A 13,462-nucleotide genomic window follows, 5' to 3' on the forward strand; every position below is an offset into this window, starting at 1 on the left:
TGGGTGCGCTTTACTTCATTTTCATAACTCTTCTTTCATAGATAGTTGCCAATGGAAAAATACATTAAATGTGACAGTTAATATATCGAGCTATTATCAAACAAAATCGCTTTTTACTTTGATTTGAATTATTCTGTTAATAACTTAAATTTTATTATGATTTTTGTTTGAGGGAATTAATTATCATTGATTGTTTGACCTACTACTGTAATAAAAACTCCTTGTAATTAAAAAATATTTTCTACTTTAAAAATGTATTCTTTTCGTTTTTTTATTAATCCTTAAAGTATTATTTATTAATCCTGACAGTCCTAATAAGAACAACGGGAAACAGTTATCAAATTATTGCATTATCATCGGTCCTTGATACGTATGCAAAGTTTTAAGTTGATCAGACTTTTAGAAACCAGTGCAAATTAAGATCAAAGATTCCGTTAAATACATACATAGATACAACCCGAGCTAATATAAGTGTTTTAAAAAATATGATCTCGCAGTTCTAATGAAAAATAGATTGAAATATCATTTATACAATTTTCCGTCTAATTTAATATCTTGCGCGATATTTGTAAAGTGCATCGTTCCACCATCTATTTTATAAACTTTGTTAGCCTTGTATATTTGCAATAATAATTATAATAGTAATAGTTTCTTTCAAATATTCTTTATTAATATAAAATAAATGATTACTTAGATAGACAAATAAAATGAAATAAACCAATAACCACTGAAGCGACTAATATTGTCGCTTGTTAGCGCTATATGGGTCTATCCGCGTCTCTATTTGGGGTTTACTTTCTATTTTTTATTACAGATCAAACATTTTATTCAATTGTATACACAGGACTATCACAATACTCGCAAACCATTATAAAATCACTCACAAGATACACAATGCTATTAAAAATATAAAATTGCTCGTAAATCAACTGAAGCGGTAAACTTACCGCTTTACTAGAAAAAGCGATAAATATCCTTTCTGTCCCTCTGAACCTCCCTATGCGACCTAATATTAATTTTAGATGATTTCTCAAAAATTTCTCTTTAAGTTCTGAGGTAAGGTATTGAAGAGCTTTGGTGTCAAATACTGCCAATTGATTTTTCCGCTATTTGTTTTTTTTTAATAAGGAAACCTTTTTTCGTACTAATACACATCAAAACCTTAAAAACATAGAACTGGCTTATATTAAAAATTTTAGCCTTTTTTTAAAGTAATTCAATTGGAAACAATCTAGTTTTGTTGTAGATTATTTTTTTGATCCATTTCTGAATCATTATCCAAATTACAGTGCCTTACAGTACCCCAACTGGCTATTCCATAGTCAAGTTAGGATTGAATAAAGGCATAGTATAGTATATTCAGTTGTACAATCGTTAAAAAAAATTGTAGAAAGTTAAAGCGTCCAATCAAAAATCTCATTTTGGTGATAATTTATTCTATTTGCTTATCCCAACGCAAATACTGATCTAATACCTATATATATAGATATTTATTGTTTTCTGTTGTTGAGATGACGTTTTCAGGTGTCCGCAAAAACGGAAATTCAGGTACACTTGAAGCAAAATAAAAGTATTTGGTTTTAGACTGGCTTAAGGTTAACTTTCCTGGTTTAAGTTTAATTTCCTTGCTTTTTTACAGAACAGAAATTTACAGAACTGCATTCTGTAAATTTAATTGGGTAAGTCCTAAATTAACGCCTTTGACACAAATTATAGTGTTGTTTTATAGATTTTAATAATATTGTTTTTTATATGAAATTTTATACATATATGTAAATTATTGTTTCGCTAACCGACAAATACGATCCAAAACTTAAAACGACCTAAATGCGGTAAAAACGGTAAGTAAAAGAAACTTAAACAAAAATAATAACCATAAAACGTTTATTCAATATGTTTAAGTTATTATTAAAACAAATCACAAACAAATAATGTTTTATATAAAATATATAAGCACGGACAACATTTTGTACAAAATATTCAAAAAAAAAATCAAATGCAATGAGATAAACCACTATTGTTTTAAGTCAATAAAATATAATATAAATGCTGTGAAAATACTGATGATCTTGTTAATAAAATATTAAATTACATAAAATATGCAATAAATATTAAACTAAGCCAAACACATCACCTCCTTTTCTATGGTCCGAATTAGCAGTGATTTTTCCGTCGACTACACGGAGCCCGCATATTATTGATGCCAAGTTTCGATGTAATTGATGGCCAAGGGATTTTAGACCATCAAGAACTTGCTGAAAAAGAACATAAAGTTCCAATATAAAATACTACCGAAAAATGTTCAAATACATATTTAATAATAATTTCCTAAATAAACTGTTAGGAAGTTAAGGATATTGTGTTTTCCCTTTAATAGATCCCAATCCCTAAAATAGATCACAGAGATGATAGTAGTATGGTTTAATTCTGATCAATTTTTTCATGCAACCCTTACATATACTTAGTTCTTCTATTACAAATAATCCATATAATTCCTCTCTGAACAGTCCTGTCATATATTCGAACCTAATTTTCCTAAAAAAACTAACATAATTATTTACCTGCAAGACACCATATTCATAAAACACATTCATTGGATACAATTGGTGATGTATTCGAGGAGCATCTACTGCTTCTTTAATATTTTCTCCGAACCAGAGACTTCTTATTATGGTCTTAAAATATATAAAAAAAAACATTACATTCTATTCCCTGTAATAAAATAAAAATATAATTCAAATAAATTTATTTACCCAAGCGACAGACGACGTAATCACAGTTCCCCCAGAAGCACCTACAACCATTTTAGCGTCTCCATTTTTATCCACAATGATGGTAGGGCACATGGAAGACAACGGTCGCTTTCCGGGCTTCATTTCGTTATTGGGTGAACCGGGAAGACCAAAGTAATTTTTAAAGTATGGAAACGAAAAGTCATCCATTACGCTGTTGTAGATAATACCGGTTTGTTCTGACACTCTTCCATTACCAAAACTAAAATGAGAAAAAATTCACATTAAATCTACCCATGTTTATTACTCAATTATTTTTATTTGGCATGTACATGTGATTGAAAGTATACCATCTCTTAATGGGTGAAAACAAAAAATACATAATATAGCCAGTTATAGACACACACACATATAGTTAGTAGATAATATGTGTCTCTGATGATATTAAATTTGTCCATTGAGGTCTATTTAATTAAATAGTTTTTGAAACTTTGCATTTTTTCGTTTTGCTGTAAATTATCAAGATTCCTTTGAGGAAAATAGACGAATACTTTCAAACCCAAAATAGTCAGTCAGTAGTGTTTAAAAAACGAATATTAAATAAGAATAATTAATTATAATGGATATAAGAATTCACTCGAGACCAGATAGGGCGAATATGGTGGATAATCTATTTAAATCAAACTTCATTCCTTAATTTTAGCCATTAAAACTGCGCAGACATGCACTCGTGAATAATCTTATTTTTCTCATTTAACGGATCTAATAATCTGTCCCGTTTCTTTTCACTTTCTTTTCCTCAATGATTTTGTCTTCTTTGAAACCTGTTCTCCTTTAACGATTCACTTGATATTGTTTCATCCCGGAAGTATTGTCCTGTGTCCATGTTTCATCTATAGATACAGAAACCTATCCGTATGTTTCACTTATAGTGCTGAAACATTTAAGGCCTCAACTATTTTATGCATTTTTTTCATGTTACTTAACATGAAATCCTGGGTTGTGTAATCATTTCCAGAGCACTTACATCTACGGATCGTTCTGAACGATGCTCGTTAATGAACGGATACTTTTGAATCCAATTATCAACTGTTGCAAATACAGGGGTAGGTGTACCATGAATGAAATCTAATTAAGGCTTTTAAATAATAAAATGTATTTTTTCTCTCAATTTTTGTGACTTGTTTTCAACGAACAAGTTGTTTATTTTAATTAACTTGATAAAAATAAAACCGTTAATTGAATAATAGGTTGAATTGAATTGATTGAATAAACCTATTATTCAATCAACGATAAAACCGTCCTATATTCGTCATCCTGGATTAAATGGTAAATTGGAACTAGTATCTTGAGCCTTTCAAAAGAGTAAGAAATCTGGAATTGGTAAAATTAGACTGGTTACCCAAATCGAAAAGTGAAGAATTCCGTTACTAAATATGGATGTGAGTATAAGAGGCAGATCACTGGAAGTAGGTCTTACATGAAACTTACTATTGGTCTGCGATGCGCAGATATACAAATTTAATGTTGCCGAGTAGTTAATGCGGTTTTCAAGATAGGTGGGAGGCGAGTATGACTGACTGCCCAAATGGTAGAGTGAGGGGGCTCGAAAGAATGTCATGCTTAAGGATTCTGTCACTAAATATGGACATGAGTGTAAGAGAGAGATCCCTGGAAGTAGGTCTTAGATAAAACTTATTATTGATTTGTGATGCGCAGTTAGAAAAACGCAATGTTGCCGAGTAGTGAATGCAGTTTTCAAGATACTTTTACAACTTACAAGATTTTGTATATAATTGTCGCAGAATATGTGGGAATTCCTAGAAAATTAATACGATGGTCTCTGCTTATGGCTCTGTTCTATGGTAAAGCAAAATTTCTCAACAATTTACCAGAATATAACTCAAAATAATCATCCATTACTCTCAAAGAGAATTAAGTATATGACCAAAGGAGGGAAAAAAGTAAACTCATCAAGTCCAAGTCTCATAAATCAGCGTCTATTAAAGGTTATGCGTTTCGCCGCAGTAGGGCATCATCAGACCTATCGAAATACAAAAACCACACACTAACATAAATAAAAAAATATAAAATAAAATAAGTTTACACCATCGTGTATCGTTATTGACTCTATAACGATTTTAATAGACGCTGATTTATGAGACTTGGACTTTGAGTTTACTTTTTTCCCTCCTTTGGTCAGAATATAACTGACAATGCTTGAAAGACTACTTTGCCTAGTAACACTTCCTTACTAAAAACATCACACTTAAAGAACTTACTTTAAGTAGTCCATGCGTTGTATAATATAGAAATAGTTTTTTTTTAATTCGTAATAAGTCTGACATAAAGTTTCCTAATAATCAAACCAATATTTGTGTATGTGCATTTTTTAATTGGACACAATACACAATTTCCTGGACAACACTAGATATGTTTTTGGTGATCTACAAGGAACAATAACAAAACATTCCTTAAACTATTATGAATGAATTTTAAAGAAAATTCAAAATTTAAGTAAACTTTACAGATAAAAAATTCTTTGGTATGCTCGTAAAAAGAACCTTTTGCTTTCCCAAGCTTGGTATGTTTATATCATTGAAGTAAGTATAAAAAACTAGTCACATACATATACATTAGATACTTACTATATATTGATGGAACTAGTAACAGAAATAGCGTCTCCATTTTGGTCAATTATCGATATGTGAGCGGTACCATGCTGGTCCTTTTGATAGTACACTGCTCCATAATGGCTGGGATCTTGAAAAGTCGTGTTATCCATAATCCTTTTCCTTATGCTTTCTGCGTATTTTGGCGAGGTAAGATTTGATAAAAGCTATAAACAATAAATGTTTACATTTTTTATATATACAACAGTAATGGTTTACATACATTTTTGATATCTACGAAATTCGTATCGCCCAGTTCAGTTCTTTTGGCGTAAGCATATTTGAAAGCCTCAATCATTCGGTGATATGTCAGTACTGTCGAATTAATATCTTCGATGCTGGTTCTGTTAAATTCATACCCGTCTAATATACCTAAGATGAAAGAAAGGATAGCACCTGCTCCAGGAGGTGGTGCCGTATATAGAGTGTCCTCGTTTCTGAACTTTACGCTGACAGGATCCATCCATTGAGCACTAAAAAAGTATCATTATAACCCCAACATATAAGCAATAAAGTTCAACAGTCTGTACACTATTAAATTACAACGATATAGAGGATGGTTCATTCAAATTGACTTGACTGAGTTGTTTCTTTTTTGTACGACAAAATTCCGTAGGAAAAAGTATATGTTTAGGGTTAAAAAAATCAAAGGTAACCTTTTGAAAATATGACCCTTAATACTAAGTTACTTTTTCTTCTAAACTGTACTATTTTCTAGATATTGATATGTTTCAAGCTAGATGGTTCTTGAATATATGAACTAACTTGTATTGCTGTAAATCTTCTGCAGTTATAATTCCATTTATCTTCTTCACGTCCTCTAAAAACATCTTCGAAAGGGTGCCATTATACAAATCATCTCCACCATTGTCAGCGATAATACTTAAAGTTCTGCAAAGTTTCGATGGTACGATTCTCGAGCCGACCTTCTTGTAGTCGCCATTCTTCTCTTCAAACCATTCCCTAAATAAAAGTAATATTTAAAAAAAAGAAAGTTTTTGTTTAAAATGGTTTCTTTTTACTTGAAAGTTGAATCCTTGTATTTCTTAAGGTCGTTCTTAAACAATGCCATATATTGATGTTTGGTCATTATGTAGCCTTTGTTGCAAACGTCTATGGCAGGTTGAACCAGATCCTTCCATGATAGGGTTCCGAATTTCTTATGCAGCTCCCAGTAGCCTCGTAGTTCACCTGGGACACCAATAGCAAGTGGTCCTATAAATAAATAAGACTTCATTGAGAAAACAAGTAAATATTAATTAGAAGTATATCTTTTTAGCAAAAAATAACAAAAATATTTGGGAACTTGAGTATATTTATTGAAAAGGGTAAGTGATTGCAAGTATTATTCAATATCCTGACTAAAAATGAGGAACCGGCAACACCCCGACTTAAAATAGAAGAGCAGAAATCAATGATATAAAGAGAAGGAAGACGTAAAACGTAAAACGTAAAGAAAATGTAAAGAGAATAACCAAAAGAGAAAGAATATAAAAGACAACACGAAGAAAGTTAAGGCGTGAATCGATACTTGCACAATATTATTTGTACTGAAATGTCAAAACCAAAAAAGAATTAAATGCAGGTTAGGAAAAAATAATGGTCGCAAAGTAAAATAATAGCCAAAATCTTTGTTTGTTAAAGTATTTAGGCTCTAAAGTATTAAAATATTATAAAAATCAACTGTTATTATCGATAATCATACCAAGAAGATATATTTTTCTTGAAAGAATGAACAATTGTAAAAGCTGCATTAGACTTATTGACTGGTACTTCGAGAAAGGATGGGAAACCTTTTACTTAAAAAACTAATCTTATGCATGATCGTAAATTGAGTTTTTACTTATATTTAGAGAATCTAGAAGTTCGACCATTTAAATAAACTCTTTAATGCTTGTACTATAAATGTATGCAATGTATAATTTCACAGATTTAACGAGACAAACAACTTTGTCTCGTTAAATCTGTGATAATATATATTCAGGCATATATTTATGCCTGAACCTTCGATGCCTGCTTGTTGTCCTTCAGATAATCCTACATATATTATAATCTAATTTTACTAGATAACTACTTTAATTGGACAGTACCTGGATAAAAATATGACGAAACAGCTGGAATTCTCAAAAGAATTAAAATGGACAAGTCATAGATGTTTTCCATCAATCCGCTTGGTAAACTGCAATTGTATATATAATATTCTAGCACAATATGATGTTAATATATCATGGTATAGTCTATTTTTCGTTGACCTGTTCTTATATTAAAAAAAATATATATTTAATAAAATATATATTTTTAATTTAATATATATATTTTATAAATATAAATATATTTTTTTAATACATATGATATTTTATACTAAAACTAGTATCTATAGTTACTTAGTTGCAGCAAAATAAAATTAGACTTCTCTATTTATCCAGTTGTTACTTCAGTTTCTGGTAAACAGTGGAGCAACACGTATATTAAGTGCTCTGTGAAATTTGATATTGTGTTGCCAAAAATTGTTGCTTTTAAATTATTTACAAATACTTTTGAGTTTTCTTATTCGATTGACCTTTAATTACATTGACTCAATAACATTTGTCAGCAACTTGTTCGAGGAAAGACTGTATACACTATTTAAATCCATAGTACACAGAAAGAAAGGAAGTTACCTTATAGTGTGCACTTCTATTTGGATCGGACGCATCCTTGGAAAATATCTCTAGATTTACAGAAAAACTATCTTAAAAAATAACAATAAATTAATTAATTAAATTTTTGTTTTTTTTGTTAAGTTCGAGACTATATACTACGAGAATATTCTCGTAATTCTCAAGGCGTGTTCTGGTTTGCATGAACGATTAATGCGTATTACAGAATAATAAATTACAAACCAGACTAATTTACGTTTAAATTTTTAAAAAAGATAAAAACAAATCATTATTGGAAACCTACATGCTTAGTGCAAATTAACGCGAGCTTTAGATAAAATTTGCTAATTCAGTCCCTAATGCGCGTTAAATAAAAAGTTCGTGTATATTTGGTAATTAAAATAAGTATTACCACAGATTTAACTAGCTAACACAACGATAACTTGCGTTAGCTAGTTAAATCTGTGGTATTACACGGAAAATGCTACCATTACATATTTTTGTTTATTGACGGTTTTAGCATTTTACAATAATAGACTTTATGATATATGAAAATATATTCACTATAAAATGGGAAATACGTGCCCTTGATACTAGCGGTTATAATATGCGTATTGATTCAACTTTTTAGCATTTTAAAAATTAGGAAAATTGAATTATAAAGCCGTGCCGAGCTAAAGGGGTTGTTATGCACAGAGATTAGGAAGAAATAGGGTTATTCTTACCATACTTTCTAGAATGATATATGGTACTTCGAATTAAAGAAATCGTATTAAGGTTCGAGAGCTCTGCATGGGTGAATAATAACTTAATAATAACAATTTCAGATGCCCCCAAAAAAAATCACAGGGAGACAAATCGGGTGATCTCGCAGACCATTTCACCCTTCTTTCAATCCATCTACTAGGAAATGTTTTATTTAGTGTGCTGAATAAACTGTCATGAATAACGGGGAGGAGATCCGTCTTATTGAAATATCGATTTTCTATAATTTCGATCAGTGCTGGGCTCTAACAAGTCTAAGTAAAAATCCCGGGTAAATAGAGTGGTGCAATTATGTGATCACCGAAAATATCAGCCCAAACCTTTGATTCGTGCCGGTAAATCCCTTGATTCATGTCGGATCAGTTATGACAAATATGTTGATTGATAGTACATTTGAGAATAATTTTTTCTCACATCTAAGAAACATACATTAAAAGGATAGTTTGGAGTATTCAGGATTACAATTTTGGAAAAATTTGTTACGAATTACGTACGAATATAATGCTGCAATACCCGAACAGTACTCCTGTGCTTAATTTTTAATGAAAAAGTCGCTTCTTAAATTCTGCAACTGATCTTTGGCTCTAGTAAATATAAATGAAAAAGTAACTGAAGAACATACGATCTTTTGCTCTTGCAAATAATATTTGATTGCCCTTTTATACTTAAAAATCCATATGGATTATTTGACATTGACATAAAAGTTATCCATGACGATCTGAGAGTTCACTCTCTAGTTCCTATAAGGTATAGTATATTTCAATATCATCTGCAAATATTAGCATTAAACGGTTCTTAAACTAAGAGTTCCTAAGGGAAGATTTGATAAAAACAAATTGAATTAAAGGGTGTCACTCCTACTGGAGGTTTCTTTTCTCAGATTCTCTGCTACCGATTTTTACATTTAATTAATCGAATTTTGTTCTAGAAGCTTATTATAGATTATTTTGAATTCGGATAAGAGTGCACATTTATCATTTACTAGATAGCGAATCTATTATATACACGTACGTGCTGTTTTCGTTAAACCGTATTATTATAAAAAAAACAATGTTTTATTATGACCTAAATATAAAACGATAACACTGATAAAGATTTTATGGTATGTTATTGTTTTTAATAATAATCTAATATTCTCCTATACATTATTTATAGATAGTAATGGAAAAATTACAAATTTTGGTGTTAATCATTAATAGAGTTATCAGGAGCTGTTTAAATACTTATAAAAAAGCAGAAACGCAATACACGCTGAGGCACATATTATTAAACAGGTCAATTTTTATATGAGTTTTTATGAAAAAAAAATACAGGTGCCTATAATCAGCATCCTGATAAGACGAATAATGTTATTTAACTTGAGCAAATGCTAAATATAGTTAATTGACTAAATATGCGGCCCTAGGATTTGTTAAATATTTTATTTTTTTAATTCCGTTGAAAAGGTTCTGTAATAAAACATATCGTTTAAATGTTTAATAAAACTAATTATTGAGGTGCTACAAATAGGACAGCTAAAGAAATAAGTTGAATATCAGTAATAGATCAACTTGTCCCAAATCACTAATTTTTATGTTCGCTTTTATTTCAACATTTTGGAATATTTTTGATATTACCAGGTACCTTTTATAAAAAATAAAATTTTATGGCAAATAAAAAAGCCATTGTTCTACAATTACCTTATTACAGTAAAATAAACTATTTACCTAAAAAATTAAACTACCTCTACAACTTTTGCAAAAGGTTAATCTGACATTAAATATGCAGGAATTGCGATTTACATATAAAGCATTTCAAATATGTTAAATAGGTAAATGAATTGCAACGTATGTACCTATTTCTGCATACCTACATACAAAAGAAATTTGCCTATACGGAACTACATAATTTAATTTTTTTTTGTAAATTCATAAATATGTTACATATTTACTATTAGGTTCCAAGAGCCATCTAAAATTTATATGCTTCTCTTTCAACCGAACAAGTTCTGGAAAAGAGGTTTATGTTTACCTGATCTTGAAGTCATTTCACTGCTCTTATAAATCTCATTCGTAGAGGCCAACGGGGCTTTTTCCCTGGCATTCAGAAAATACGCTTTCTTTTCATCCCGTTTATAAATGGTCATCAGGAAACCGCCCCCTAGGCCCATGCTTTGCATGGTGACGACTCCGTTACAAAAAAGGGTGGCGATGGCTGCGTCAGCAGCAGTCCCATTCTTTTCCAAGATGTCTCTGTAAAATTGAGTATTATTTTTATATTATTTCGTAAGTGTTTGTAAACATTTCGTTTTGATTCTTTCTAAGAGTCATGGTTTAAATCATCCTTTTCAAATAATGAACAAAAAAGCATATACAAAATATATTTCTATTGTCTACTACTTAAAGTAGAAGTACATATTTAAAAAACGTTTTATTGTAAATAGTTTGTTGTAGGCAGTTGTTATTTAGGGTTAAGATAACAGAAAATCAAAAGTTATATTTTCAAGTTTAAACCCTCGAATTAAAACTTTTTTTTACTCACAAATCAATTTTTTATGAGTTGTGGCTTTTATATCTCAGGGCTCGAGCATTATTATTTTAATTACTTCGTTAATCACAATTTGAACTATAAATGCTCTATTATCTACAAAATACGTATCTTATAAATTTGAAAGCTATGTAGTTAATTACTGAAATTGAATCGTTAATTGTAGAAATGCAAAAAGTGATGGCAAAGGATTTAAGGAATATTTGGTCACCCTGAAGATATCACATAGGAAGAATTGGCACGATGGAGGACTAGTGCGACCCTAGTTGTTAGAAACTTTTCGGATTTTTTTAAGATATAACAGTAATAAATAATAAATTACGTAAAATACTATTCGTTTTACAATTCTATGATATTTTCCGAATAATTTTTGTGTAGCAAACCATATGCCTAAAGTCAATGGTTTGTCAAATATGACGTAACAACACTAACGAAACATATGAAATTAAAACATAAAAATGTATTCTAGATTTATTGCAACTAATGCTTAATTTGTTGTGCATTTGATTCAATGCAGGGTGTCTCAAGTAGAAACGATGACCCCAACATTAATTTTTTATGTGATTTCTTAGGCAAAATTGCAGATATTGGGCAATCAAAAATTCTCGTTGGACCCAAGAATATCACAAACGGCTTCCTCAAAAAATTAATGTGTGTAGGTATTGTAAAAAATCGAAGATTTGGATCCTTTTTTTTTAAAAAACAATTAACGGGGAGCACTACTGGGATTTTCTAAAGTTTGAACTTATCCCTGCTTTAGTTGTTTTATTCCCTGATCCACAAGACGTTGACATACCTAGTAACGACAATTTCTTGATGCAACTTTTCCTAACAGATGGATTGGATGATATAACCCCATTAGATTTTTTCTTATGGGGCTATTTGAACGCCAAAGTTTATGTGAATAGACCAAGTAATGTTGCTGATTTAAAGCAAAGAACTCGGCAAGAAATTATATTAATAGTGATTAAAAATGTGCAATTGGAAGTTATTTTTTAAGACGCTACTTCAAAAATGGATTGAAGTAAATGAACAACATCAGTTGCAGTAAATCTTGTATGCATTTTTATTTTTTGGTGTCGTATGTTTCATTAGTCTATTACGTCAAATTCGATAAACAAAAAGTATTCAGAATATACCGGGTGACAGGAAAAAACACTTAATAACTTTTTTACTTTTCAAGATAAATAAATGAAATTTGGTATATCGATAGAATGGTTATAAGAGCATCTTTTGACATATTCTATTGTTTTCCATCACTTTCGGTTTAACAGGAAAAGACATTAACTTTCTTATTTTAAATGGGACACTTGGTATATTATTACGTATTTCGATAGAAAATTATATTCTGAAAACAGTGATACTCTATTTGCAACTTTTTATTTTATTCTCATAGAAAAAATCATTTTTTTAAATTTTAAAATAAGGTGCCATGAATGAGTTAAAAGTTTTAGTTTCTAATCAAGTAATCACGGAAAAATAGTTTTAATTGCATTTTTAAATCGTTTACACGCCTCTTTAAAATGTCCAAACTATTTATTTTGACATTCACTTTATTTTTTTAAATAGCACATTATTGGGAACAACCACTTTTGAAATGCGGTTTCTTTTTTTCAATAATTTGATGTGATTATTTTTTAAATCGGTCGATAGATAAGTCCATAAGAAGAAAAAACTAAGTCACATAAATAAACGCATTTAATTTCTTGAATAGGCTGCTAAATTTTATTTGTTTATGTTGAAAAATAAAAAAGTTATTAAGTGTTCCCTTTTTTCTGTGTCACCCGGTATATCGTAGAATTGGAAAATGTTATGATATACAGGGTGTGTCATGTCAAAAAATTAATGTTGACTTCATCGTTTCTACTTGAGGTACCCTGCATAGAAAATATTTATTGCAAAAAAACGCGTGAAATAATATCGCATTTTTATTTAAATATATTTCTGTTGAGGTTTATTTTCTTATCTTAGAACCCATATCTGTTTAATTGAAAGACCTTATGTGTAATAGTCGCAGTTGAGGTTTAATATTTAAAATAGAAAGCTTATTTAGCAAACTACTTAAAAGTCTATCTGCTTTTTACTCTAAAATAGAAGATATATGGGTCATTCTCCTGAAACTGCCGGA

General features: G+C 30.0%; 1 protein-coding gene across 5 annotated transcripts in view; it reads right to left on the minus strand.

The window, feature by feature from the left end:
• Positions 1–1,867: 1,867 nt before the first annotated feature.
• The window catches only part of LOC126737324 (scoloptoxin SSD14-like), a 38,002-nt gene continuing 26,407 nt past the window's right edge, over positions 1,868–13,462 (minus strand). For all 5 annotated transcript variants that reach the window (XM_050442186.1, XM_050442185.1, XM_050442187.1 and 2 more), the window contains 8 exons: positions 10,819–11,039; positions 6,427–6,619; positions 6,170–6,367; positions 5,628–5,877; positions 5,381–5,571; positions 2,754–2,994; positions 2,562–2,675; positions 1,868–2,255 (listed from right to left, as the gene is read on the minus strand). In XM_050442186.1, the coding sequence (XP_050298143.1) occupies positions 2,112–2,255; positions 2,562–2,675; positions 2,754–2,994; positions 5,381–5,571; positions 5,628–5,877; positions 6,170–6,367; positions 6,427–6,619; positions 10,819–11,039 (1,552 nt within the window). In that variant the 3' untranslated portion in view covers positions 1,868–2,111. The remainder of the gene's footprint in view (positions 2,256–2,561; positions 2,676–2,753; positions 2,995–5,380; positions 5,572–5,627; positions 5,878–6,169; positions 6,368–6,426; positions 6,620–10,818; positions 11,040–13,462) is intronic.

This window comes from Anthonomus grandis, chromosome 6, assembly GCF_022605725.1.
Source record: "Anthonomus grandis grandis chromosome 6, icAntGran1.3, whole genome shotgun sequence".
Taxonomy (NCBI): Eukaryota; Metazoa; Arthropoda; class Insecta; order Coleoptera; family Curculionidae; genus Anthonomus; species Anthonomus grandis.